Genomic DNA, 24,467 nt, shown 5'->3' with positions numbered 1-24,467 from the left:
TGCCAGCCTGTGATATATGCAAAAGTCTACGCCAAAAGAGAGAGAGTGGCGTAGAGAGAGAGAGAGAGAGAGAGAGAGAGACCGAGAGAGACAGAGAGGGTGCTCTGGAGCAGAAATAATTCCTTGCATGGAATGTGGCTAAATAGTATGTTTTGTGTCTAATGAATGACAAGGGGATGACGCAATCAGCCAGTTAGTTGCAGTATGACGTCAAACAGGAAAAAGTGCACACACACGAGTTTTAGAGACTAGACGTTTGATACTCAGAGAGGGCTGGACATGAAGGCAGTGGATGGGATGGGGCGGAGAGGGGGTTCTGGGAGTGTTTGTTGCCCTCACAACTTCCCCCTCATCACCCCTTCCTCCCCAGCCCTCAACAAGCAACACGGGACAGCCCTACACAAGCAACCCCCACACACACACACACACACACACACACACACACACACACACACACACACACACACACTTCCACCTCGAACCAACCCCCAGCGCCTCTCCAACATCAAGGGGGTGAGAGCCTGTATCGTCTCGACATAAATATACAGTGTGCCGTTAAAAGCGAGGACTACAGTAAACACAGTGCACATGAAATCCTGGTTGTCTCTCACTAGAGCACAAACACTCACACACAATACACACACACACACTCACACTCACACTGTGGGCTCAGCTGGGCCAAAGAGGGAAGCAGAGGTGTGCTAAACTTGACAAATCTCTACGAGACAAACACACAGACACACACACACACACACACACACACACACGCACACACACACACACACACACACACACACACACACACACACACACACACACACACACACACACACACACTTTCCCCAAGGCTGTAGGATTAAGAGGTCCAGCTGGCTGACAGCAAGCCCTTCCTTCCCACGTATCCCGTCGATCTCCCCCACCCCTCACACATATACCCAACCTCCACCCCTCAATGGCCCCTCCCACATCTCCTACCCAAAGTCTGCCAGCCATCCAGCTCACCGAGCATGCCAGGAGGACACACCTGAATTTGACATTGATCGGCCTGGAGCCCTTTTCACCTCCCTACAAACATGTGATATCTCAACATATAGGAGAAATTGACTCAAGAGTATTCAGGAAATCCTCAAGAGAAATATGGATGCTGTTTGGAAAAAGTTAAGAGGAAACACCTACAGGACGTGTAGCCTACATGTCATGGCATATCATCAGTGATGTTTGTCCGTCCATCTAGCCCTATGGTCCGTGCTACTGGTTGTATTTTTCAAGTTACAGATTCCTTAAAGTCACGGCCTTGAGAAATGGAGGAGCGAGTAGGGGAAAACAAGGTGTGGAGGGGGTGCTGAAGATAACATAATGAGTGAAAGCTGGAGTAGGTGGAAGAATATAAACCTTAGTATAATATAACCCCCACACCCTTTCCCCATTTCTCAACAGCTGCCAGGTCACATTACGAATGTCTGGAAGAAAATATGCAGCAGGGTGTTGTTTGAGTGTTATATCATTTTGTCGACAGGGAAGCATGTGCACTTGAATGTGCAAGAAAATAAGCATTCACTATTGCAATATTTGAGATGACTGAAAGTTAGGATTATGTTATTGGAATCGGTTTAGCGCATGTTTTTCATGTGTTAGCATGCATCTATGCCTGGAGGGAATGAAGATGGTCAACAAAGGAACCGATACTGGATTTTTTTAGGCTAATACTGAATAGATAGTCCAAAGCTATGACAACATATGAATTCATCAACGTCCTTGTTACCTAGAGCCAGAGGTGAGTGACAGGCCTAATGTAGAAAAAAGATGGGGCATGATTTAGGTGAAGTTTGGGTGAAGACGAAACAGAGCAGCAGTAGCAGGGTCTCATTTCGGTTGTGATCCCAACCAGAGGATGCTAAAACCGTGCTTAGGGCTGCCTTGCCCTGATGGATACCTAATGAGAACAGAGAAAAATCTATCCGGCGATTCACCATGCTACCATCGACAGACAGTCAGATCGCTACCACGCATTGGGTTGGTGGGGTGTTGAAAAAAAAAAACAACAGACAAGGCAGTGGTGTAAGGAAAGAATAAGAATTAGGGAGTGAGAAATGGAGAAAGGAGAGAGCAAGAGATAGACGGGAGGAAAAAAAATTCACAATGATGACACGTAAGTGCAAAGAGCGATTAAGGATTTACTTTCAAAAGGACTCCCATTGATCTTTTTTGATAGACCTGCAATAAATCAAACCGGATTGACTCGCATGAGAACCAAGCCTAATCCTTTAGTCAGATCCAGGAGAACTCCAACCAAACCAGCTGTTAATTTAGGCTTTACAAGATAAAGCGGGAGAAATCCAACCTGATGTACCCTAGGGCAGAGGCTTACATCATCTCTGTAAAGCAATCAACTTATTGCCAGTTTGGAGAGGTAATCAGAGCACATACTGAGAGAGGAGAGGGAGAGAGGGGAGGGATTGCTGGGTGGAGAGAGGGAGGTGGAAAAAGAGAAAAGGGAGACAAGAGCTGGCTGAAGAAGTTCGAGAGGGAACAGCATCATAAGAATGTATGAAACAATGGAAATGAAAATGGAGTCCACTTGATGGTAAGAATGTTGTTATTTTAAAAAGATAAACTAAAATGTATTTTTTCTGCATGCTGGGCAGATACACAGATATTCTGACTGAAAAAATGAAACTTAACTTTGAAACAAAAAAACATGAAGTACATGTCCAATTATCTCCAGAGGGCGAAGATGAAACAGAGAGCAGCTAGCTCGCTGCAAACAGTAGCTCTCTGGGCTGAAAGCAAGGAGTGGAGGCAAGCTTCAGCTCCCCCAACCCCCCCTCCTCCACACCACCCTGTAATTTCCCAGGAGGCCGGCCCAGAGTTCGTCCCCATCCCCAGTGGCCGGTGCCACCTCAGCCGGGTCCTGCCAGCCACGCTGTGGCTGCACCATAGCGCAACCATAGTAATTAAAATGGTTATTTTTGTTTGGGGGAACAAGAGGGATTATTTTTTCCAAGCTCTGGGAGGAAGTATTGCAAGACACCATGCAGCCCACACTGAGAAAACCATACTGATGCATTTTTTAGTTGTGCATTCTGTGTTTGTGTGTGAACTGTACATCATCAGCGTACTACACAAGTTTTAGTTCCTCTTCTTAACAGGGTGTGCGACACCGCAATGGATGATGCAGAGGATAAAGCCTGAAAACCACACAAACACCCCCCCCCCCTCCACATACATACACTGACACAAAGACTCATTAGCGCACCATCTACCCTGTATTTAATGTCCTGTTTACAACGCAAAACAACCAGATCAGGAATGAAATCCAATCACAGAGCTTTGCAGGGCCCTTAACGTCGGCCTCGCAGGAGAGCTGAGGAGAAGCAGGCCTTGTAATCTCTGGACACTGTCCAAGGGAAACCAAACCTCAGGAGTCAAAACAAAACCACACATAAAATCAGAGTTAAAACAGCAGCCTCTATTCAGCCCGTCGTGAACCCCTCCAGCGCACACACACACACACACACACACACACACACACACACACACACACACACACACACACACACACACACACACACACCCTCTTTGGACCCAGCGTCTCTACCCTCTCCTGGTTACACTGTATGCACACAGGGATCACTCTGACTTCAGCGGGGCGCCTCTTGCATTGCCAAATTGACTGAGGCTTGGTGACTTGGGTTTTGACACAGGCTTGTTGGTGTGTGTGAATAAACACACGCACACATGCACACACACACACACACACACACACACACACACACACACACACACAGGACACATCCATGTAAAGGAGACTGCCACTTAAGCTTGACTCACATCAGCCTGTGCTATCTTTAGCAGCTGGGCTAAACTGTTAAAACCGCACAACAACTCTCCCCCCTCCCAGCCAGCCTCCCCCCAACTTCAAAATGAGATGGCCTGGCTCTTTGGCAGTAGCTGCCCACTGGCACCTCCCTCCACGGCCGCAAGGTCACACGTTTAATTACACAGAAAGTAGTAATCTCACCAGACAGATGGCAAGCAGGCCGCCTCTCAATTACTCTATGCCCAATTGAATCATTACTGATGTTATTTGCTAAATCACGGCACACAGGAAAATGCCACAAAAACGAAGATTTGTGCGACAAGTGGGAGGGGGGAGGGTTACAGGGTCGTGGCAGAGTTAGGACAGAGAGACAAACGTGTCTCTTGCCAAGCAACTGTGACAGAGATCAAAAAGGCGTGAAGAATACAAATGCATGACTGCGTTAGCTCTCGGAAAAAATTGGAAGTTTAATACCATAGTGATCAGTGCCAGAAAAAACAGACCCTTATTTTTCTCGAAACCAAAACTGGTACAGAACATTGGCCTATGTGGAAACAGTCGGCTCCCGGCAGCCCAGTTGAGGAAACCACATGACAAGGCCAATTTAAAACGTGAAGAAAGTGTCTGTCTCTTAAACGTGAGCCAAAAAAAGAGCTGGGTTTTCTAGTTTTTTTTTTCTTCTCTTTAGGACAACCAGTTTGTCATTGGGGAGCATCCCAGTGGGCTCGAAAAACCCTGAATGGCAAGTGTGAGCGCTCTCATCTTAGCATTGGACCCCGGTGATGCCTCACTCATCATTTCTCAGCTCCTCATGCCAATGGCTTCTGTGAACAATTAGAGGTTGACTTTCCCAGTGTCTCAGACCACAGCATCTCAATCTCTGGCCAGGGAGCTCCAACAGTCGAGCTGTCCAGCCAAGAAACAAGATTGTCCTTTCAGGGCAGAGTTTTAGTATTTATTCATCACTTACTCTTAGTGAGGCCTCTCTCTCAGCCTGTTTATGATTTAACACTACCGCAGAGCTAAATAACAGCAAATTAACTGTGCTGACTGGCCTCATTAATGTCAAGCATAAAATGTTTTCAGTGAGATCATTTCTGAATGTGCGAGGCATACCACTAATGTTAACTCAATCACCAAAACGTGGTTCTTGGGCATACCAATAAAAAGATGATGACTATAAATTCTACGGCTGCTTGTCGGGGTGACTTAGCACAATTCTTCTCTGTAATTACCTCTTGCACCTATCGGTGTAATATTAAAACACAACTTTATGTATTATGCCAAGAGTAGACAAATGTAGACCATGTTAAACAAAACTTGTCGACATAATGTACAGCTGAATTTACCAAAGCGTTAGAGGAAGAAAATTGACTGGTTGGTTCAATGGTTTGAATAACAACCAAGCCACGTCATATGAAACTACACACAGTGGTAGGGAAAAACATTTGTCCTACGGGTGACCGTAATAAGACTGGCAGCTCGCCACTAACTGGGAACAGTTGTGTTAAGAGGCACGTCTACTGATGTAAAATGATCTGTGGGAGCATATAGAAAACTTCCATGCGTTTGTTTTTTCTTTTTCTGAGTCAGGGCGAGGAATTGCACTGGCCTATAGGCGGCAGCCAGCAGTTGTTCTCCCATGAGGGTGGGCAAGCATCTGGGAAGAAGCGAGCAGGCGGATCAGGAGAAGATGATGACTAGATCTGCATATTTACAGCACAGGATTTTCAGATTGCAGGACTCAAAGTGATCCCAAAGACGAGTGTAGTAAATGAGAAGAAAGGGTCCATGGAACTTCCCCTCGAAGGCTCCGAGGGCTTAGAGTAATGGCTCCCAGGTACATCTACAACCCCACCATCCTGAGAGGACGGGGGAGTTCCTGTTCCACTTTACAGTTGTGACATTGCTCTGCTTAGGAGAGAAGCTTACGCTGCTATGTAATACCGCATTGTTCACAGGGAAGTCAGAGACATTAAAACATTAACAGAGAAGAGTTGAAGGCACATTTTACATGATCATTTTATAACAAGTCAGTCCACATCCCTAATATTGTGTTGGGTTATCAAAAAGAGCTTTTGAATTAAAATAAAACTCAACCAGGCAAGACTGAATCTGATAATCATACAGAATAAAAGCTTTTTATTGATTTACTTATTCAGAATTAGCCAACAAATGTTAGTGGAATATTGGAACACTAAAGGCCATTAAATGCCACTTGTGGTTGTTGGAGCTCACTAGCACATGACAGGTCTTACGTCTGCAATGATGTAATCGTAGCATGTGTGTAGATCTGTTGCCTTACTCTACATTCCAGACATTGCGGATGTGCTAACTGCCTAAAGCACGTCTTTTCGGTTTGATTATCGGTGTGCGGTGCAACTCTAGCTCCTTCAAAATGCAGCTGCTTAACAAAACAACAGATCAGCTGGAAATCAAATGTGTGAACAATGTGTAATTCTTACCTTACATTCTTTGAATACTTGAATCATAAGAACATAATCTGTTCAGCTGTTATATTCAATTTCAGATGAAAATGGCTTGCTTACTTTGATAGCACTTAAAACCTAAGCAACAGTGCTTTAAGCAAAACAAGGATCTTCACATGTCAAAGTTTATTTTGGAGCGCAATAACATCTCTCCCTATAGAAGTGCAAAGACAGGAGGAAAGTATGTATGGTATACGGAGTGGCTGGAGAAGGTGCATGCACAGGCGCATACAGCATGTTTCAGCCTTAAGCCATGGGACTGAAGTGAGGCCTTCACATTTGATCCCCCACCAGCAGGGAATTCTAGCTGATGCTGTCTCCCAAAGGCCCACACTTGACTGTGGGCATTGCGGTCTTTTCCCAGCTGCTATACGGCAGCGCTGGCACCTGTCTTTGACAAGCCCCAGCATTCACACTGACTATGGTTCCCTGAAGCCGGCTGCTTGGCAGTCAGGTGACAAATGCTAACACACACTGCCTCCGACACAGACTGCAAACACGTATGTACACCAGCAAACCAAATCTACAGAACCAAGAGGCACTCAAGTGTGATCTAAACCACTTCATCGGCATCATAGTGAGAGAGGTCTTAGCCTCTCGTGTTTCTCCGTCTGATAGCAAACCGTGCCCTGATTCAGGCTGTGGCTTGGAGTTGTAAACCAAAGCTTCCCTCAACGCCTCTCACCCGCCCGGCTATGCTCTAACCACTGTTTTTGCATACCGCTCAGCTTGTGTAACCGTTGAGTGGTTTTGCTCCAGCAAGACAATGGCTGTGTAACAGACTAAGCAGAGCGAAGCCATCCAATGTCAATGTGTTGCAAGAGTTGATAAACACAAATAGGTCCACCCTATACAAGAAACACAGACGAAAATAACTTTCAGTCTCATCTATGATATTTTTATTTTGTTAACATAAAAGCACTTCAAGTGCTTGGGCAAAAAGGAAACATTTGTCAGGTGAGCAGGTCACTGTGCTCAGGGCTCTGAATACCCAAAGTAAGCATTGCCTTCCACACTGTAATGATAACTCAATTTAAAACTCAGAGAGTATTAAAGTCAATCTGGGTCAGAGTAAATCATAACACATCAACATTAACATAAAAAGTTGGGCAACATTTTTTTTTTTTTTTTATTCAGCTTGCTTCTTCTATGCATTATCTTTCACTCACTTCTAATTACATAGCAATTAAAGTGTTTGTTAGGTTACAGGTCTGCTCTTTTGGGGCATTTAATTACTATTACTGGTCACACAGTGTGGTCACAACTGCTGCATATAGAGAAAGCAGTCATTCAACTCGCAGGATGTGTGTGTGTGTGTGTGTGTGTGTGTGTGTGTGTGTGTTTGTCTCGTAGATTGTGGTGCTCACTCTGCCGCCCAGCAGACCACAGCCATGTTTCTCCACCTCATTTGCAAAGCAATCCCTCTTCCCTCTCACTCAGTGCACTCAGTGCATCTTTTTGTCATTTCCATGTCCAGGCTCCATTTGTTTTGTCCGCTGAGACGGCGGAGGGGGAGGATCGGAGAGAAGTAGGGAACCAGGTCTCAAGGAGACTGCTCTGCAACTAAAGACCATCTTCACATGTAGCCCCCCTTGCAAAAAAAACACATCCACCCAACCCACTGGGCCAACACACACTCACCTCTCCCCCACCTGACTAATGTGCCCTGACACTCGTACATCACCCGTAAATTGGCCAAATGAATTAACCACGGCCCCTGCTTAGCTTTTACAGGCTTTAAATGGATTTTCCCCTCTCCAGGTCTGCCCAATAATTGCATTTATCCATCTTGTTGAAGCCAGGTTTACACACTTGCGAAGATCATGCCAATCCCCGGATACATTTTCCGCTCCGGTGGCAAGAGTGTGAGAGATTTGTCATCGGATCATAACAGGTAATTCAAACAACAATTAGCTTGACGACTCCGCCGTATGTCAATGTCTGGCTCCTTGTTGGACAGGACCTTGCCTTCACTCTCTTCATCTGTCTGTACAACTCTTTTCATTGCCCTTCCCTTATGTCTCAGTGTGATAGATTGAGCCTTGTAATACTTTTTATCTATTATCCATGCCTCCAGGTTAAAGCAGCAAACACCCACGGTAGGGAAGAAAGTAGTAGCCATGAGTCTTCACTGTTCACAAACACACATTTAAACAGAGAGCAGAGGCAGGGTGAAGGCAGAGCTGTGAACACCAGCATCAGTGGGGGTCATCTCCACACTTGTGAATGTTTGAACAGAAGTGCATTAGACACTGGGGGGGCCCAAAGGACAATTCAGCTATGTAAACATGCAGCAACTTCCTTCCCTCAGCTCCTCCAGGCCTGCACTGAGACGAGCCTCTGTTTAAACAGCACACACAGCATTCCTGTGCCTGGGCCTCAGCCAGCTGCTGCATCCTCACTGCAGGCCTGCCTGCCTGCCTGCCTCAGCAGAGACAGATACAGGCCTTACAACAGCAAGGGTCATCCCCAACAGACAAAGGGCTTTTATAGACATGCAAAACTGGACTCATCTACCAGAAATGCTCCAGAAGCCTGTGCTGGCTACTTAAACGCTGACTGCCAGAGTCCACGCTGGCCTCCAATGGAAGAAAGATAAGCTATTAAAAGAACTAAAATCATCACGTCGCTAAAGGATCCAGCCTGAAATCATAACCACTTGACGCCACCTGTAATGACGAAGCTGGAAATTTATCTTTATTGATATTTCAAATATGCAAAGTGTGGCGGCCAATAAAGATTGAGGAGGCAGTAAAGAGGAGATAAAGAGCCTCCTGGTTCTAAAGGGCACTGTGACGTGCATCATATGACACAAAGGCCACGCCAGCCCAGTGATGCCTGTCTCTAATCTTGACTTTCACTATGACTGAAGAGGATTCAGATTCATGGTTAATATCTAAAATTAACCTTTGGCTTACAGGGAAGTAAAATAACTTAACTAAGAATATAACGCTAAAAAATGTTTATAGTATCCATGTTTATTATACAAATGACCTTTACCATTTCACTACTACTAAAAGATATAAGATTATATAACACAAGTTTGGGAGAACACAAGGATTAAATATTGTTTATACATAACCAAGACATCCAAAAAGCTACAGGCCAGTATCTCCTTACTGGTTTATCCAGCGAAGACAACTTTGGAATTTTGTGCTGTTCATTTTGGTCATTGACAATGGTTGCTTCACTTAAGTAGTTTCCAAACCAAATGTGAAATTCAATCTCTCACTCCAACAGTTTTGAAACGGGACTGCCACAGAGAAACCTGTTGGAATAAGACTTGTGACCCATCATTAGAGAAAACCAGGATGTAAAATAATCATCCTCGGAGCATTTCCGTGCCAAAGTATGTAAACTCGAGTACGGGAACATGTGCAACACTAATCTACATTTAATACTTAACAGAGGTCTACTAAATCAGCTGTCATTCAGGCTTGGTTTTATTATAGGAAGACTACAATCATTACTTCCTCCCTGTGTCAATGCCTCAGTAGTGGACACCATCAGAGCTGCCAACGACGGTGCACTGCAGGTCATTATTTCAATCAAATGTCAGGGGGACTAGTACACTGCATTGTTTTCCATAACAGTGCCACATTCCCTTATGCCTTTCCGTTTGTTTGCCATTGCATTTGGTTCCTCTGTCTGTCTGCCTGTCTGTCTGTCTGTCTGTCAGTTCGTCCCTTCTGGCTGAACGGTGAAGGCCACTCATCTCACCTCGGGACAGTTGTCCAAACAAGACACTCCATTCACTCTGACCCCTGGAGGGAGGAAGCCAATTGACTATTCACTCAGTGCCGTGAGTCAATTTGTTCACTTTCGGAATTGACCCTGACCCATGACTGACACACCGGCCTCTCACTATACTGGAATGTATATAAGAAGGGTGGATGGAGTTTTTTGAAAGATGAAAACATGGTAAAACAATGTTCATACATATGTTTTGAGTTTCAGTGCAATGCATATTACAAGTACAGTTTAAAATATGAAGATCCATTTGGGGGGAAAAAGTGGAAAAAAAACAAATATTTGAAAGGTAATTTAAAATGTAATTAATTTTAAATATGAAGTATACAGTCTGTTAACATAACTGCATACAATTGTATTGTAGTGTATTTAAATTTGCACTACCAATCATATTGCTTGATGCTGGATTTTGGAGGCAAATAAACACATTACCTGCACAATGGTTGGCAATTCAATGCTGTCGTGCGAGGCATAGGCCATGTGTGGATGTGACATGCTGTTCACATGAAATGTTATCTAGTGCTGTACACAAGTTGACAGCTGTGTCTTTACAAGAGGCGTATTATTATTGTGTGTAAATAGGTCTCTAACAGCTGGTTAAAGAGCTAACATGGGAATTTACTCTTAATCTGTTTTCCACTGGAATTGGTTCATCAACTAGGAGAAAAAAAGAATCTGTTCCACACGGCACGCCAGTGTAAAGGGGTTACATTTTATTAGCCTTGTGCATTTTCAAGTAATCTCGCCAACATTTTTTTCTCCCCAAATCCTACCATAATCCGCAGATTAGCAGATGAATTTATTTCTGCGTGCACTCTTAAAACCTCCCTCACCTTTCGCGGGCAGTTATGAATCCACCACCTTTTACAACAAACAGGCAGACGATCACCTCATTAGCAGACTCACTCTGCTTCCCAAACACACACATAATCACACACACAGCTTATCCTGCTATAATTAAAAGTTTAATTACTAGATCAAAAATACAGTGACTGGAGTTTTATCACCTTAAACTCCTCCATTATGTGTTTAGCACACACAAAGTGCCTCCTTCCCATCTGAGCCATTTTGAACAGATTATCTGCATCCAGAAATTCCCTTGACCACATTAAGACTGGAGATAGAAACTGTGTACAAAAACAAGACTGCTAAAAAAACAAAACACCATATGCATATTAAACTGTATGTAGCTGAACTAATTTTGATACTGCACAGAGTTTGTTATGTATGTTTAATATGTTGTAATAAAAATATTGCAGAATATAGGAGCGCAAACTACCACAAGATAAATAAGATGAGGTAACAAGATCTAATTTCCATTCTATGTTAGGATGGAATTAGATGCCAGTATTTTCTACCACTACTGTCTGATTATTCATGTACAAGAGGAAAAAGTAATAAAATAACAAAAAGTTAAATTGTTTTCTTTTCTTTCTTTTTTTTTAAACCCATTAGCATGAATGATATTCTTCTTCTGTGGCACATTCCAGAGCATTCTACCACATGGCCAAGGCTGGTGTACCACAGGTGTTCAGTGCACACTGGCACTGCTAGTCATTATCTAGCCCGACATGATCATTAAGAGCTGTGATGGCGTGCGCGCGCGCACACACACACACACACACACACACACACAAACACGCACGCACACACACACACGCTGGAATAAAAACTCCAGTGGAGACTCAAGCTCTCTCTATCAGTTGTTGTAAAAAAAGGGGTGAGAGGGGAAGCTCCTTTCTTAACAGAATGCATGTCAGTGCCGGTGCACTTTGACCCTTCCCTAACACACGCCACAATCCAAACAGAAGGCCAGCACCGCCAGAATTCCTCCAGCGTTACAGCGGCCTTCTCACCCAGAGCTTTTAAGGCAAATTTGTTGATGACGATGAGTGTGGGAAGCGCGGAGTGCAACGTGAAGGAGGGGGTGGGTAGGGGGGTGACGGGGGCTGATTCAGAGGCAGAAACCACACACATGAACACATGCCTGTTTGTCAAGCGTGGCTGAAAACTGAAACTTGCCTGCTCCAATCTATGTTCCTCTCCACTTAGTCCCTGCAGTTTTTTTTCTTTTTAACAGGAAGATAAATGTGAAGCCTAGGGGCACTATTGTTTGGACATCTAACCAGGAACTGTCGCTGCTCTCATTGCCCTGGCATTAACAGCAATTATGCGGTCTATTCAGAAGGCTTTTGTGCGTCCGACCCCCCCCCCCCGCCGTCGCCCCTCCGTCCCCCTCCACTCACACACACACACACACGCAGAGCCCAAACACACATTTCCCGCTTTTCTCTGCGCCCTCTAGCCCCCCTCCTGCCCCGTGCTTTCCCTCTCACTCCGCTACTGGGGAACTCATTTGGCTACTGGAGCACTCTGGTCCCATTATGAATGAACTTAAAGAAATATGTACATTCAAGGCAAGGAAAAGACGGAGAGAAGGAAGAAAAAAAGAAATGCACATACCAGAAGTATTTCTGGAGTGATACCTAAGCTCAAACTATTCTCCACATAACATTCTGTGGATTTCTTTTCTTCAACCACAAATGGTTAAATGCACATTTACAGCTCCACCGGACAAAATAGTTCAAAAAATCAACAGTCAAACTGTCAAACTGCCTTTCTAGAAAATGACATTTTCAATGGTTTTGTAATTATGACACTTTGTGAGAAAATACCAATTCTAGGTAGCCTAATCATCTCTTAAAACTAGCTAATCCTAACCATAACCTTCATATCTAAAAAAAAAATGCGATCAATAGTCATTTAAACCTTATCTTTTCAGCTGGATGCCGTGCAGTAAGGCTGCCAATCAAATCTCATCATCTATAATCTATCTTATCTTCATTTTCAATAAGTCTTTATTTGAAACAACTCCATGTAAGTTAACTCTATTGGCTGGAAAGTGAGAGGAAGCTTCATAATCCACCAACCGACAGTGTCAACAGGGATGAATGGATCAGCTATGCACTGTCCTTCAGGAATTCAAAAAGACAAATGTACTGTATTTTGAAAGTACTGTCAGGTAGTTTGGTGTATATTCATGTTTTCCCTTTAAAATGAGAAATGGAATGAGAAAATGGTCCAATACCAAATCAATATCTGGTTCTGTGCATATTTCTGCACTGCTTTTGAAATCAAAAGTGAACTCACCAACAATTCTAGGAGCCGCAAAATGTGTAGTCTACCAAGGAAAAACAGTAAATAAAAATAAAGCAACATGCTTTATATGGATACAAATTTAACTGGTGTCTACATGCACTCTCACACACACACACACACACACACACACACACACACACACACACACACACACACACACACACACACACACACACACACAATAATTTAATTTCCATGTTTCAGGGAGCCCCAAGCCCTGTGGGCCAGGAGCAGAGCTAGCCTATATTTAACAGATGACAAAAGTTACATTCCAGATGTACAGTACTATCTTTGTGTTGAGCTCTATAGAAAGGCATGGGAGAAAGAGGGAGCGAGTGGGGGTACGGCTGGGAGAGGAGGGGGGTTACACTGGGGGCTGGGGGGGGCACCAGTGCACAGCTGCTAAACTAATGCCTTTTTTTTCTTTGCTCAGGCACAGAAAAGCAGAGTTGGTGGCTCACTGACAGAAACAAGGAAGGATACAGGAGGTGAAAATGGATTTATCCATTCTGAGAATAATTTGTTTTACCAAAAGAAAGAGAAAAAAAAGATGCAGGCTGTGCTATGACTTAATGAGTAACAGGCATAATCTGTTACATTGAAGTCAAAATTAGGCATCAGATTAGCTGTTATTACATTAAAAACAATGAAGTCAATGATTTAATTAAAAAAAGGTTCAGCCCCAAACCAGACTTGACTGCAGCTGAACGTTAGCTACACCCAAACCCAGCGCACACTGCCACCAGGGAACCACTACTCCCTTTGCACTAGTTAAAAATCTGATTAGAAACACACTCACAAACCAACTGATTTTTTTTTTGTTTCAAGCAGAGTGACAGATCGACGAGAGCGTAAGCTCTCACACGGCACAGCCTGCCAACATCATCAGCATTAGACAATTAAGCTCCTCTAGCTGAGAGAAGAAAAAAATAATAATATATATATATATATATTTATATATATGTCCTCAGTAAATATTAACTGCACAAATCTTTTCCATTCATTCACAAGGCACTAACAAAACCTTACTGTACTCCCTCTCCCTGTCTTTCTGAGTCCCTCCACCACCACCCCTACATCTGCAATTCATTGACTTTACAATTTACCACATGTCGAGATGGGAGAGGTCGAGCCTCCATCTGAATCACGGCACAAATATGCAAGTGATTTATTGTTTTAAAAACCCTGGGCCGATTTAGTGCAACTCCACTTTTCCTGAGCATTACTCCTATTGGCAGACCATGAACAATTACAGTTCGGACTAATTAAGCTCCGAGAATGTGCTGTGCACCGCTAATGTCTAGCAGGCCCCAATTTTAATTTAATGGTGCCAAACTTTGCTTTCCAGCCGCCCCCCCCCCCCCTTTCTCTAACTTAACTCCTCAAATCCAAAGCAGATTGTGCTTTTTATGACTGTTTATTGAGTCGAAGAAAAATAAGGACCTTTTCTTTCCCCTCTCCTCGAATAGAGGATGAGAGAAACAGTAGAGAGAGAGGAAGAGATGGAGCACAAAAAGGAGTAGTGGGAGGGAGAGACAGAGAGAGAGAGAGAGCGGGACTGCTTCCGCCATACTTTGTAAACAAAAGTGATTTGCAAGACAAAAGGAGCGCAACCTTCCAACTAAATTCATAGTGCATTTTGCGGCTAGAGGCACAAAATGTGGCCGCGTCATGCCACGAAACCCCCTGCGGACACCAATTAGGCCCTATTAACATGTAAAGCCAATTTGATAAGGTGTGGGCCCTATCCCTTAAATCCGCATTAAACTATCTTTCCTCTTGTAACAGCCAAAAATCCATTTACAGCAGCCGAACACACATAATCCATATGATATACCATTGTTATGCTTATGCTGCCGCCACGTTTAGGAAAGATACCGTCTGTCTGTGTCAATTATAACAGATAAGGCCACAGCAATGTGTGCACGTGAGCACAAAGAAGGTGGTGTTGCATTCACTTCTGCATGTTCATTACAATAATCTGACCATAAAATCCTCCATTATGTCTTCCTAAAATAAAAAAAAATGATAAAGAAGAAGTCAGTCTGTATAAAAGTGGATTCATTTTTCAATAAGGTGAATCATGCGGCAACATGAGCAATCCTGGCACGACAACACAACTGAAACAAAGAAGGAAAAGGGAGAAAAGCTATTGTTGCAACCACACAAAGCCTTTCCAACGTCTTAGTAGTAGAATCGCCACGGGTTCTGGGAGCGTCTTTTTTCACTTTAAACACAGCGGTGGATGCTTGGTGTGGCGTTTTCATCCCCCTCACCCCCACCCCCACCCCCACCCCTACACTTTCTTGTTCTTTTGTAAACTACTCGTAATTATACGTCGAAACTCAAAACCTCCGCCAAAAGTCTCCAGGCTTGGAGAATTATGGGGCCAGGGGTGGCGTCAAATATCTTAACATTCATAAGTCCGAAAGGCAGTAAATAAAGCCAGTGGATTTACGGCCCTGCAGCCCCGATGCAGGAGAGCTGGCCGCCCAGATCCCGCTTTCCCTCCCTGAGCCTCTGCGTCTCCAGACCTGTTGAGGTGTGATGTTAGCCCACAGCACCGCAGTTAACCTGCCGCCTTTTTTCACAAGCCCTGTGTTAGCATCGGCAGGAAACAAAAGGTAGACAGAGAGAGGAAGGGAGATAGAGAGAGCAAAGGGAACAGGGGGAAAGTGAAAGAAGATAAAAAAAAAAAAAACACGGGGGCAGGCCACTTCTCCAATTCGACCTGCACCCAGTGATCCAGCAGGCCTTTGTGTGAGGCTAGGGGAGGAGGGAGACGGCAGGGAGAGGAGAGGAGGACAGGAAGGCTTTCAAAGCCCAGGCACAACTTCATGTCAAATTGCTAAATGATACTAAATAGTGAGCCTCCTTGGACTTAGGTGGTAGGAAAAACAAATTCTCACTGATTATGGCTCCCAGAGGTCAGACAAATTACGGTAACCGCCCCACATGCGGGAATTTCTTTTTTTCCTCCCACTTAAGTCATGCAAAAACAAAAATCACAGAAACAAGGTAAAATGTCCAGATAGATCAGGATAAGTGCCAGCTGACGGAAGAAAAAAAAATCTAAAATGATCCGAATTTTGCTCTGAGAAATACCTGAAATTTTAAATTTAAACCATTTATATTAAATACAGAAACACATTTCAAAAAGGCCTAGATGTTGAAATCCACATGCTCAAAAAAATATCACAGCATCGCCCAAACCAAGAGGAGCAGAAAAAGAAAAATGAAGGGAAATCAAGCCATTCATGACAAGACAGAGAAAGTCTCATTCCAATAATACTAGCAGTCATATTCAGTGCCTCACATGACATGTTAGGGAGCAAGACAGCTAATCAATGTCCAGGTGAATTATTTATGCCAGCTTTAAGTCTAATACATTTATATTACAGCGGCCGCTGACTTCAAAGCTCTAATGGCTGGACACACAGGGCGCTGCAGACAGTGGGGGCCGAGGCTGTACAGTAGGAAGATCACCGCAAGCCGAAAACCATGTTCATCATCTACAGTCACTGTTCAGGTAGATCTGTGAATTCAGCTGTAATAAATGGTGTCTCCTAATATGCGGGGGGAAAAAGCATCTCCTCAATAATCAGTAGTGGCTTTAAGATTTTGTACTGACTTTACCTTGTATACAAAAAAGTGGTACAGAGAGGAAACTTAAAAACAGGTACCAAATCAAGTAGCATATATTTAAATAATAAAAAAAGATCCTTCATTTTCTGAAAATAGTATTTCAGGGCTGGAATTAAGAGAGCAAAGGTCAACACTGTCTGGCCGCAGCATCCCCGAGCCATGCAACCCGATTTACTGCCTTTTTAGCTGCTGCATAAGCACAATGAAATGAGCACTCCTCTGACTAGTACTGGGCATAGTATAGTGATAGGCACAAAGAAAACTACAAACCTCTGCCACTGAAACAAGGAAGTGCCTCAGTTCAAATCAGTTGTGTTGTTGTTGTTGTTGTGAATGTGTTTGTGTCAGTACTGATGAGAATAATGAGTGACTAATTCCACATACCAGCCAGTAGCGTTAACAAGGCTGGCGTGCTGACTAAGAGGAAAAGAATGACAAAATGTTCTCATATGTGCATATGCCGGGAATGATAAAATCTTTTTTTAAACTATAAAACACACACACGCACACACATGTGCGTAGAGAGGATTGTGTAAGCAGCAAAAATGAATCCATGTGAAAAACCTGGGCCGATCATGTTGAACTCAAAAGCAGAAATTGTGTCAAACACAAAAGAAGGCATTATGTGTCAGATGTGCATTTATTTTCAAAAAATTGAGGCGACAAATATCAGTTTCGTTAGCAAAATCTGAGGTGGTGGGGGGGCGTGGAGGGGTCATGTTTCCTAATGCCTGGTCTTTGCCTTAACCTTGTAAAATGAGATGACAGGTCCTAAAGCACAGACTTGTAATTGCAACCGTTTAAAATAGGGGGGCTAAAAAACACCCATGGTTGAGAAAATTATGCCGCTTAAGGATTGCCATTGCCCAGTGGGACTAGCGAGGTGCTGAGCAAATGAGTAAGTGTGCATAATTATAGCATGGTTGATTGTGTCTAAACAACATGAATTTATTTATAAATATGGGTTTACATGGCACATGCTTTTTTTTTTTTTTTTTTAAGGCAGTGGATTCATCATTAGAAGCAATGGTGGTGCACATGCAGAGCACAGTATGTAGTGTTGCACAATCATTTCCATTAAATAAATTACACTTTAAAAATTAAAAAAATTATCAATAAGAAATAATTATATTTTAATATTCTGGAAAAATGAAAACAAAGCTCTTAAATTTTAATGCATGCACCTTTCACGTGTCTTTATAGGTTTTGACACATGCAAATCACTTGGAAAAGCTCATTTGCATAGTGATTTTATTTGTGTGCTTTTACATTGCTTTACACTGCTTGCAGCGTGTCAGAAAGCAGTGTAAAGGTCTGACTGCTCATGCAGCGTGTGATAGAAAAAAGGGCATGTTTGATGAGGCTGTGCAAACACAAGCCAATTACATTATTCAGTGGGTTAAAAACATGCACTTGTAACCTGGAATACAGGAGACCCTGCACAGTAATAATAACACCATAATAATAATATTATAATATTATTTTATTATCATTTCTCATGGATGGAATTTAAAAGTTGTTAAAGTAAATTGCAGATAGCATAGAAGCAGAAATGTCAAGTGCACATGACCTGCTATATAACCATTTTCATTGCAATGAGTACTAGCGCTTAGCACTGTTAGCATGCTAGCTGCTGCCCACGACAAACACACAGGCTGGGAGCTGCAGGCGGACATGCATGCCATTGTACTGTACACTACATGAGTTGCAAAACTTCGCTGTACATTTTTATCGGCTGTACTTCTGGGTGACAACACTCCGTGTCCGGCTGCCTCCGCGTCTACCCGGAGCCCGTGTGCGTACGTGAGGAGTGTGTGTGCACTATACAGTAGTAAATAAATGAACTTACTGTGCGTGCTGTTGGAGAAAGCGATCCATTGGGAAGGTAGGGGCTTGTGAGATCGGGGATCATTATAAATGGATAGCCCGGGTACGGTGGGCTCTTGAACAGCCCTCCATCTTGCCTTTTCGCAGCTAACATGGCGGGGGGGGGGAAAGAAGAAAAGTTTTTTTATATAAAGTGGCCTTGAAAACTTTTTTTCCCATAATATGCATATGAGGAATAAAGCGGAGGAGATGCACTCCGTCAGGCACATATAATGTCATGGTGCAAAAAAAAAATCCAAGAGTGGAACAATAAGCACAAACTCACCCTCTTCTAAACTTTCTCTTGTTTTGTCTCTGAAAGTTTCAGATCTAGGCGGAGGCCGTCTTTCCGCCTTGAAATGCAATGAAACACAGGGATTGCGTTAAAGTTAACACAACGGGCGATGGGGGCGATAGTAAACTTTATTTTCAAGTCTATCAGAATGACAACGTAAGAAATGTAGGCCCCTAACTTAACAGACCGGGGACGACCGATCCCCGTTTTTAATGTGCAACTTACCTCTGAGTCTGAGGAGCTGTTTTGATTCGTTTCCGACTCGTTTACAAGAGAAGATTTGACATCAGCTAAATCCCTTTCTGCCGAGGAGTCCGAAATTTTCTCTTCCTGCTCTCCTTCGTCTTTGAAGGAAATCATTTCATCGTTTGCACCCAGATCGTCCCCTCCACCGCCGTTGAGCTGCGGCATTTTTCCCGTGCAAAAATTTTTTGGGGGCAAAACACGAAGTTTTAAACCCTTGATCTCGGTGATCTAGAAAGTCCGAGTATAAGTTTGGGGTCTGTATTGGCGTTTTCCAAAGCCCTGTCGGTTGGTACAAAACTAAAAAAGAAGGGAATCTTGGCAGAAAAAGGAAGCCGGAGAAGGAGCCGAGCCGCTCGGATTGAGTGAGTTGAAGTTGGTCGGAGTGGTTTTCAGTTCAAAGGCGGCGCTGATTGACAGATAGAGAGGGATGGAAATAGAGAGAGTCTGGATTCAGGATTATTGACAGGGAGAAACACACAAGAAACTAATGAGATTCAAACAGGGAGGGACTTGAAGTGACGTTTTCATAAATAGGAGGAAAAAAAAGGAGAGAGGGGGGGAGAGAGAGAAAGACAGAGGGAGGCTCTAGGAAGCCGGCGGACGACTGCAGTGAAAAGCATGTGAGGAGGAAAAAGGCAGTTTGGGAGCAGGACAGTGATGGTAAAATAGGAGGAAGATAGGAGTTGCTTGTAAATGTGGATTAAACGCAAATATGGGCGGTCTCCCGGTGGAGAAAAAAAGAAGAGAAAAGAGGGAACTTCCTCAAGGCTGTTTGCAACCAGTTTGACTCCACCATTCCCGACCAGTCTGTCACACTGGGCCAAATTAAGTTACAGTTTAAATTAAAGTTTTTTATTTTTTCAATCCTTCACATTCAGGCTCTACGTAGGCCTATCCGTATTTTTTATTTTTTTTTGCTTATAAAATAGAGGCCTATCAAAGCAGAATAAAAGCTATTACACCAAGCTTGCTTCCCTATTATATCTGTTTTGTCAGTGCCTTAGATCTATTTTTCATTATATTAAATAATGTTTCCTCTGATCTATTTTTTGGGATTCAGGGTGTTATTGCATCCTGCTTTCTTGACAGGTGTGATGTCCTCTGGGACTAACCTGAATTCCTCACAGGCAGCACAGACTGGGCTGTTTTTATTTTTCTCTTCTCCCTCAGCAGCCACACTGGACACAAATAACTGATGTAGATTTGGATGCTCCAATTCTGCGTCTTATTACAGAAATACAGCCTAAAAAAAGACATATATAAGATAATCCGTAGTGTATGTGATTGCAGTTTATTTAAAAAACAAATTGACCACATGAAATTATAAGATATCTCTTACAGTAGGCTATAGGTGTACAAAACTATATTTTGTTTTTGTGTCCTGCTTTTGTTTATTTGACATACACCAGTTATTCTATGAAGAAATTTTTTTATTTAATATGTTCCTATTATAATATATATAAAAATTAACAACAGAGACCAAATAAATGCTAAAATATAAAATATTGAACAATTGCTTCAGAGTAAAAACAGGTTAATTAGGGATACACACAAAATAACATACAAATAAAACTACCATTGCATATAATAATAACATAAAAGCAATAGGAGGGGGAAAACCTGATGCCTGCTCCACAATAACAAGGGGATTGTGCACATGTGTGTGTGTGTGTTTATTTCGGTGATGAGCTCAGCACCGGTGATTCACTAACCTTATCTCATCAGCTCAGGAAATGCAGTTTCTATTATAGCCGATATTTGATGCAGCAATCACAAAATCAGCAATGCATTTCAAATGTAACTAGCAAGAAATAGAGCTGATACATACATCCAGGTGACACTTACACTGTGTTGCAACATGGCTGGCTCCTTCCAACCAAAAAAAGAAAATCACTGTAACATCAAAACAAGACATAGAATTGCTGATTAAAAAATATTGTTTCATGTCATCATGCTGTTAGACGCATACAAACAAATGTTATGACAGTAATTCCTCTGTATCTGCTCTCAGCAGTGTTGTCAAACAGCAGTGAGGAGGAATTATGTGCACAGTGTATAGCACTAAAGTGTTGTGAATCTGCCTACCAACGCACCTAGACCAGGCAACACCACGAAAGCAGACTATTCCGCTCAATGATCACTGATGTGCTTTATCTGGATGAGGTGAATGCAGTGTTTGTGTCAGCTGGCTGCAGCCCAGCCAGCAGTGTTAGGGAGCAGGGAGGAAGGGAAAGGGATTGCCATCTCTGGTTCTCATCCAGCGTGTCTGTGTTTAGGCAGCCAGTGGAAGAAGAGGCACCCTGCCGCTCGGGGCCCTCCAAACCTGAGCCCACACAGACCAGACCAAAGCAGAGAAGCTCCAAGCTGGCCTCTCCCCGGATTGCCTCAGCGGGTACCTGAGAGTTTACTGGGGGCTGGCAGCGTGTTATCATGCCTGCCGTGGGGACACCTGCCTCTGATGCCGCCCTGGTGATTCTAATCTGCAGGACCCTTTAATAAGATAATGATAGGCTGCGTTGCCTCTGCTGCTCTGAATGATGGAGCAGGAGCACACACGGCTTTCTGTTGGTGTTATTTATTTTTGTTATGGTTTTCGCGTGCTCACCTCTGCTCCATGTGCAGCTGTGGTTTGGTACAACTGGGGATTGTCTCATCCATGCAGTTCCATGTCTCAGAGAGTGGAGGAAGTCAGAGGCCTCACCAGTGTCTGATCACAAGACTTCAGCTCTCTGTTGTAGTCTTCATGAGCACTGATGATAAATCCACACACTGATTCTGACCTCAGCACGTTTGAATTGTTCACCATCAGCAATAAATGGTAGATTTAATTATAATTCTGTCTCTGTGGCATATACAGATTTAAGCTATAATAATAAAAAATGCAAAACACAAGTACTAATACATGCTACTTTCATATTTTACAATCTTAATGTGTTACCTTGCTGACAGCTCTATTGGAACTCTATATATTTCAGTGAGCTTTTGAAAATACATATCATTAGTGCTCAACACATGTTTGCCTCTAATATTCATACGTATGTTTGCTTTTTGCCTTAGCCTACGTATTTCATGCTGCTTCTATATAGGGCAAACATTATATTGTTGACAAATATACTCCAAAATAGCTTTGTTTTTGCCTTGAAATACATATAACAATATATACAATGTGTATACAAGATGTAGCAACTGATTTTTATTTTATTTTTCTAGATTTAGGATTGCACTCTTACAGGTAAGAAAGCGTTTTACATAATAGACATTTTTGCTTTAATCATTTTTTTTCAAAGGATTCTAGGGACATGATTTCTTTTAATGTTGAATAATTAGATAGTCGAAACAGCAAGTAAGCACTGTTTGAGTGAATAGAAGAGAGGTGAGTGTTTAATACCATAAATCTCTTAAATCCTCTGAATCCCACTGCACATATGTTTATGTTTGTTTGTCCTGTGGTTTAAGGGGGGAATAAATAATTAGAAGCTGTCAAACTAATTTAACATATATTGACTCTGTGCTACCTAGTTTATAAACGGTATACATGGGAAAGCTTATATATAATAGTTTACAGATCAATGTTTCAATATACATTTTTTCTTTGTCATAAAAATATAAAACTTTCACTGAATGTTTTGTAATTTTGATTTAACCACTTTTTACATCTACAGTATATGGCTAAATGAATGTCCGAAAAAAGAGAAAGAAATGCCTGGTAAAATAAATTCTACATAAGTACTCAAAAGAAACTGATTTGAAAAAATCCTCACAGAGAACACCAAGCTACTTTGTGAAATCATCTTCTTTTCTGTGAACACCCTCATTGTTTCATCTCAAGCAGAGAAGGTAGCAGCAGCCCACAGTGCACATCCTCTGTGTTTGCAAACAGTTAATTACCCATCATGCATCCATGTTGCAAACCAAAACCAGCTTAAAGGTCTCTCATTGCTGAATAACATATTACTGCTGGACATTTTCTCTTCTTTGCCTCACAGAAATATGCTTGTTTTATGGTAACTGTGGTTTGATATATTCCAGTAATGAAGTTTGTTCGCTTGATAATAAGTGAAACTTAACATTTAACTTTAGTTGCATTTAGTCAAGTGCAAATTCCCTCTATTGTTAGGAGAGATGCTGTTAAGTATTTTGGCATTTATTGCCAGCACATCTCATATAAATTCTATCACCGGGATAATACTGTGGTTAGCCGTAATTACATGTGCATTAATGGTCCTCATCGTTTTTGGGAATGGACAGGAAGGAGAAATTATGTCTGATTTACCAAATTATGAAAAGACTTTTTAATACTGTGTATTATTCATATATTATTATTATTTCATTAGAGTAAAAGCAAATCAGACTACAAATGTCTAGATTGTGCTTGCATTTGTGCGTAAATGGTTACTGGCTTATGATTTGTATTCTATACATTAAAGCACGGCTAATGATGAGGAAGGAGTTGCCTTCTTGGAATAGGAATCTCTCTCTCTCTCTATATATATATACATATATATATATATATACATATATATATATATATATATATATATATATACATATACATATATATATATATATATATATATATATATATATTCTCTTATTGAACTTGTAGAAAAGGAGCTTCTCCGCTCCCTTGACCCTCAGCGCTCTAATCATTTGACACAATAGGGCAATACATTTGATGGATACAAATAAAAGCTTTGTAGGCAGGACTTACCTTCTTAAGTCCTTGAATTACTTAAAGTGTTATGTTGACAAAACTTTAAGGGCTGAGTGTTATATATTTTTCAAATATAGAAATGGTTGAATTTGTTATCATTGAAGTCTATGCACATGCTTTCAACAACGTCTGAGGGACTAGTTTTCCAAGAGCACGGTATTGAAAATATGGCAAACACATTTTTTCTTTGTAATGAATTTTCTGTCTGTTTACAATCCACAACACAAACCACAATGAAGACAGCGGTAGAAGAGGATAATAGTGTAATGAAGAGTGACTCACATTGGCCTGTGACTCTGCACTCATCTAAAATCAATAGCACTCTCAAGAGACGTCTCAACTAATATAACAAACAGCTAAACAAGCATTTCATTAGGTTAAAAGTTTATGAATCAATAATCAAAATCTCAGGATGCAGAGCCTCATTTTTTCCCCGAGAAAAATCCCAGGAGTGGGATCAGGAGTTTTCTTGTAAACAGCCTG

General features: G+C 42.2%; 1 protein-coding gene across 22 annotated transcripts in view; it reads right to left on the bottom strand.

The window, feature by feature from the left end:
• tcf7l2 (transcription factor 7 like 2) overlaps positions 1-19,886 on the bottom strand; it is an 88,676-nt gene extending 68,790 nt beyond the window's left edge. For 9 of the 22 annotated variants that reach the window (XM_039788142.1, XM_039788141.1, XM_039788148.1 and 6 more), the window contains exons 1-3: positions 19,250-19,884; positions 19,016-19,082; positions 18,713-18,837 (exon numbers count right to left, since the gene is read on the bottom strand). In XM_039788142.1, the coding sequence (XP_039644076.1) occupies positions 18,713-18,837; positions 19,016-19,082; positions 19,250-19,435 (378 nt within the window). In that variant the 5' untranslated portion in view covers positions 19,436-19,884. Of the gene's footprint in view, positions 1-18,712; positions 18,838-19,015; positions 19,083-19,249 lie in introns of all 22 variants that reach the window. The other 13 variants (XM_039788145.1, XM_039788157.1, XM_039788161.1 and 10 more) reach the window with 3 other exon arrangements.
• Between the last annotated feature and the right edge of the window lie 4,581 nt (positions 19,887-24,467).

This window comes from Perca fluviatilis, chromosome 21 (genome assembly GCF_010015445.1).
Source record: "Perca fluviatilis chromosome 21, GENO_Pfluv_1.0, whole genome shotgun sequence".
In the NCBI taxonomy this organism is placed as follows: domain Eukaryota; kingdom Metazoa; phylum Chordata; class Actinopteri; order Perciformes; family Percidae; genus Perca; species Perca fluviatilis.
Note: the sequence above shows the minus strand (reverse complement) of the source record. Positions and strands in the feature narration are given on the sequence as shown.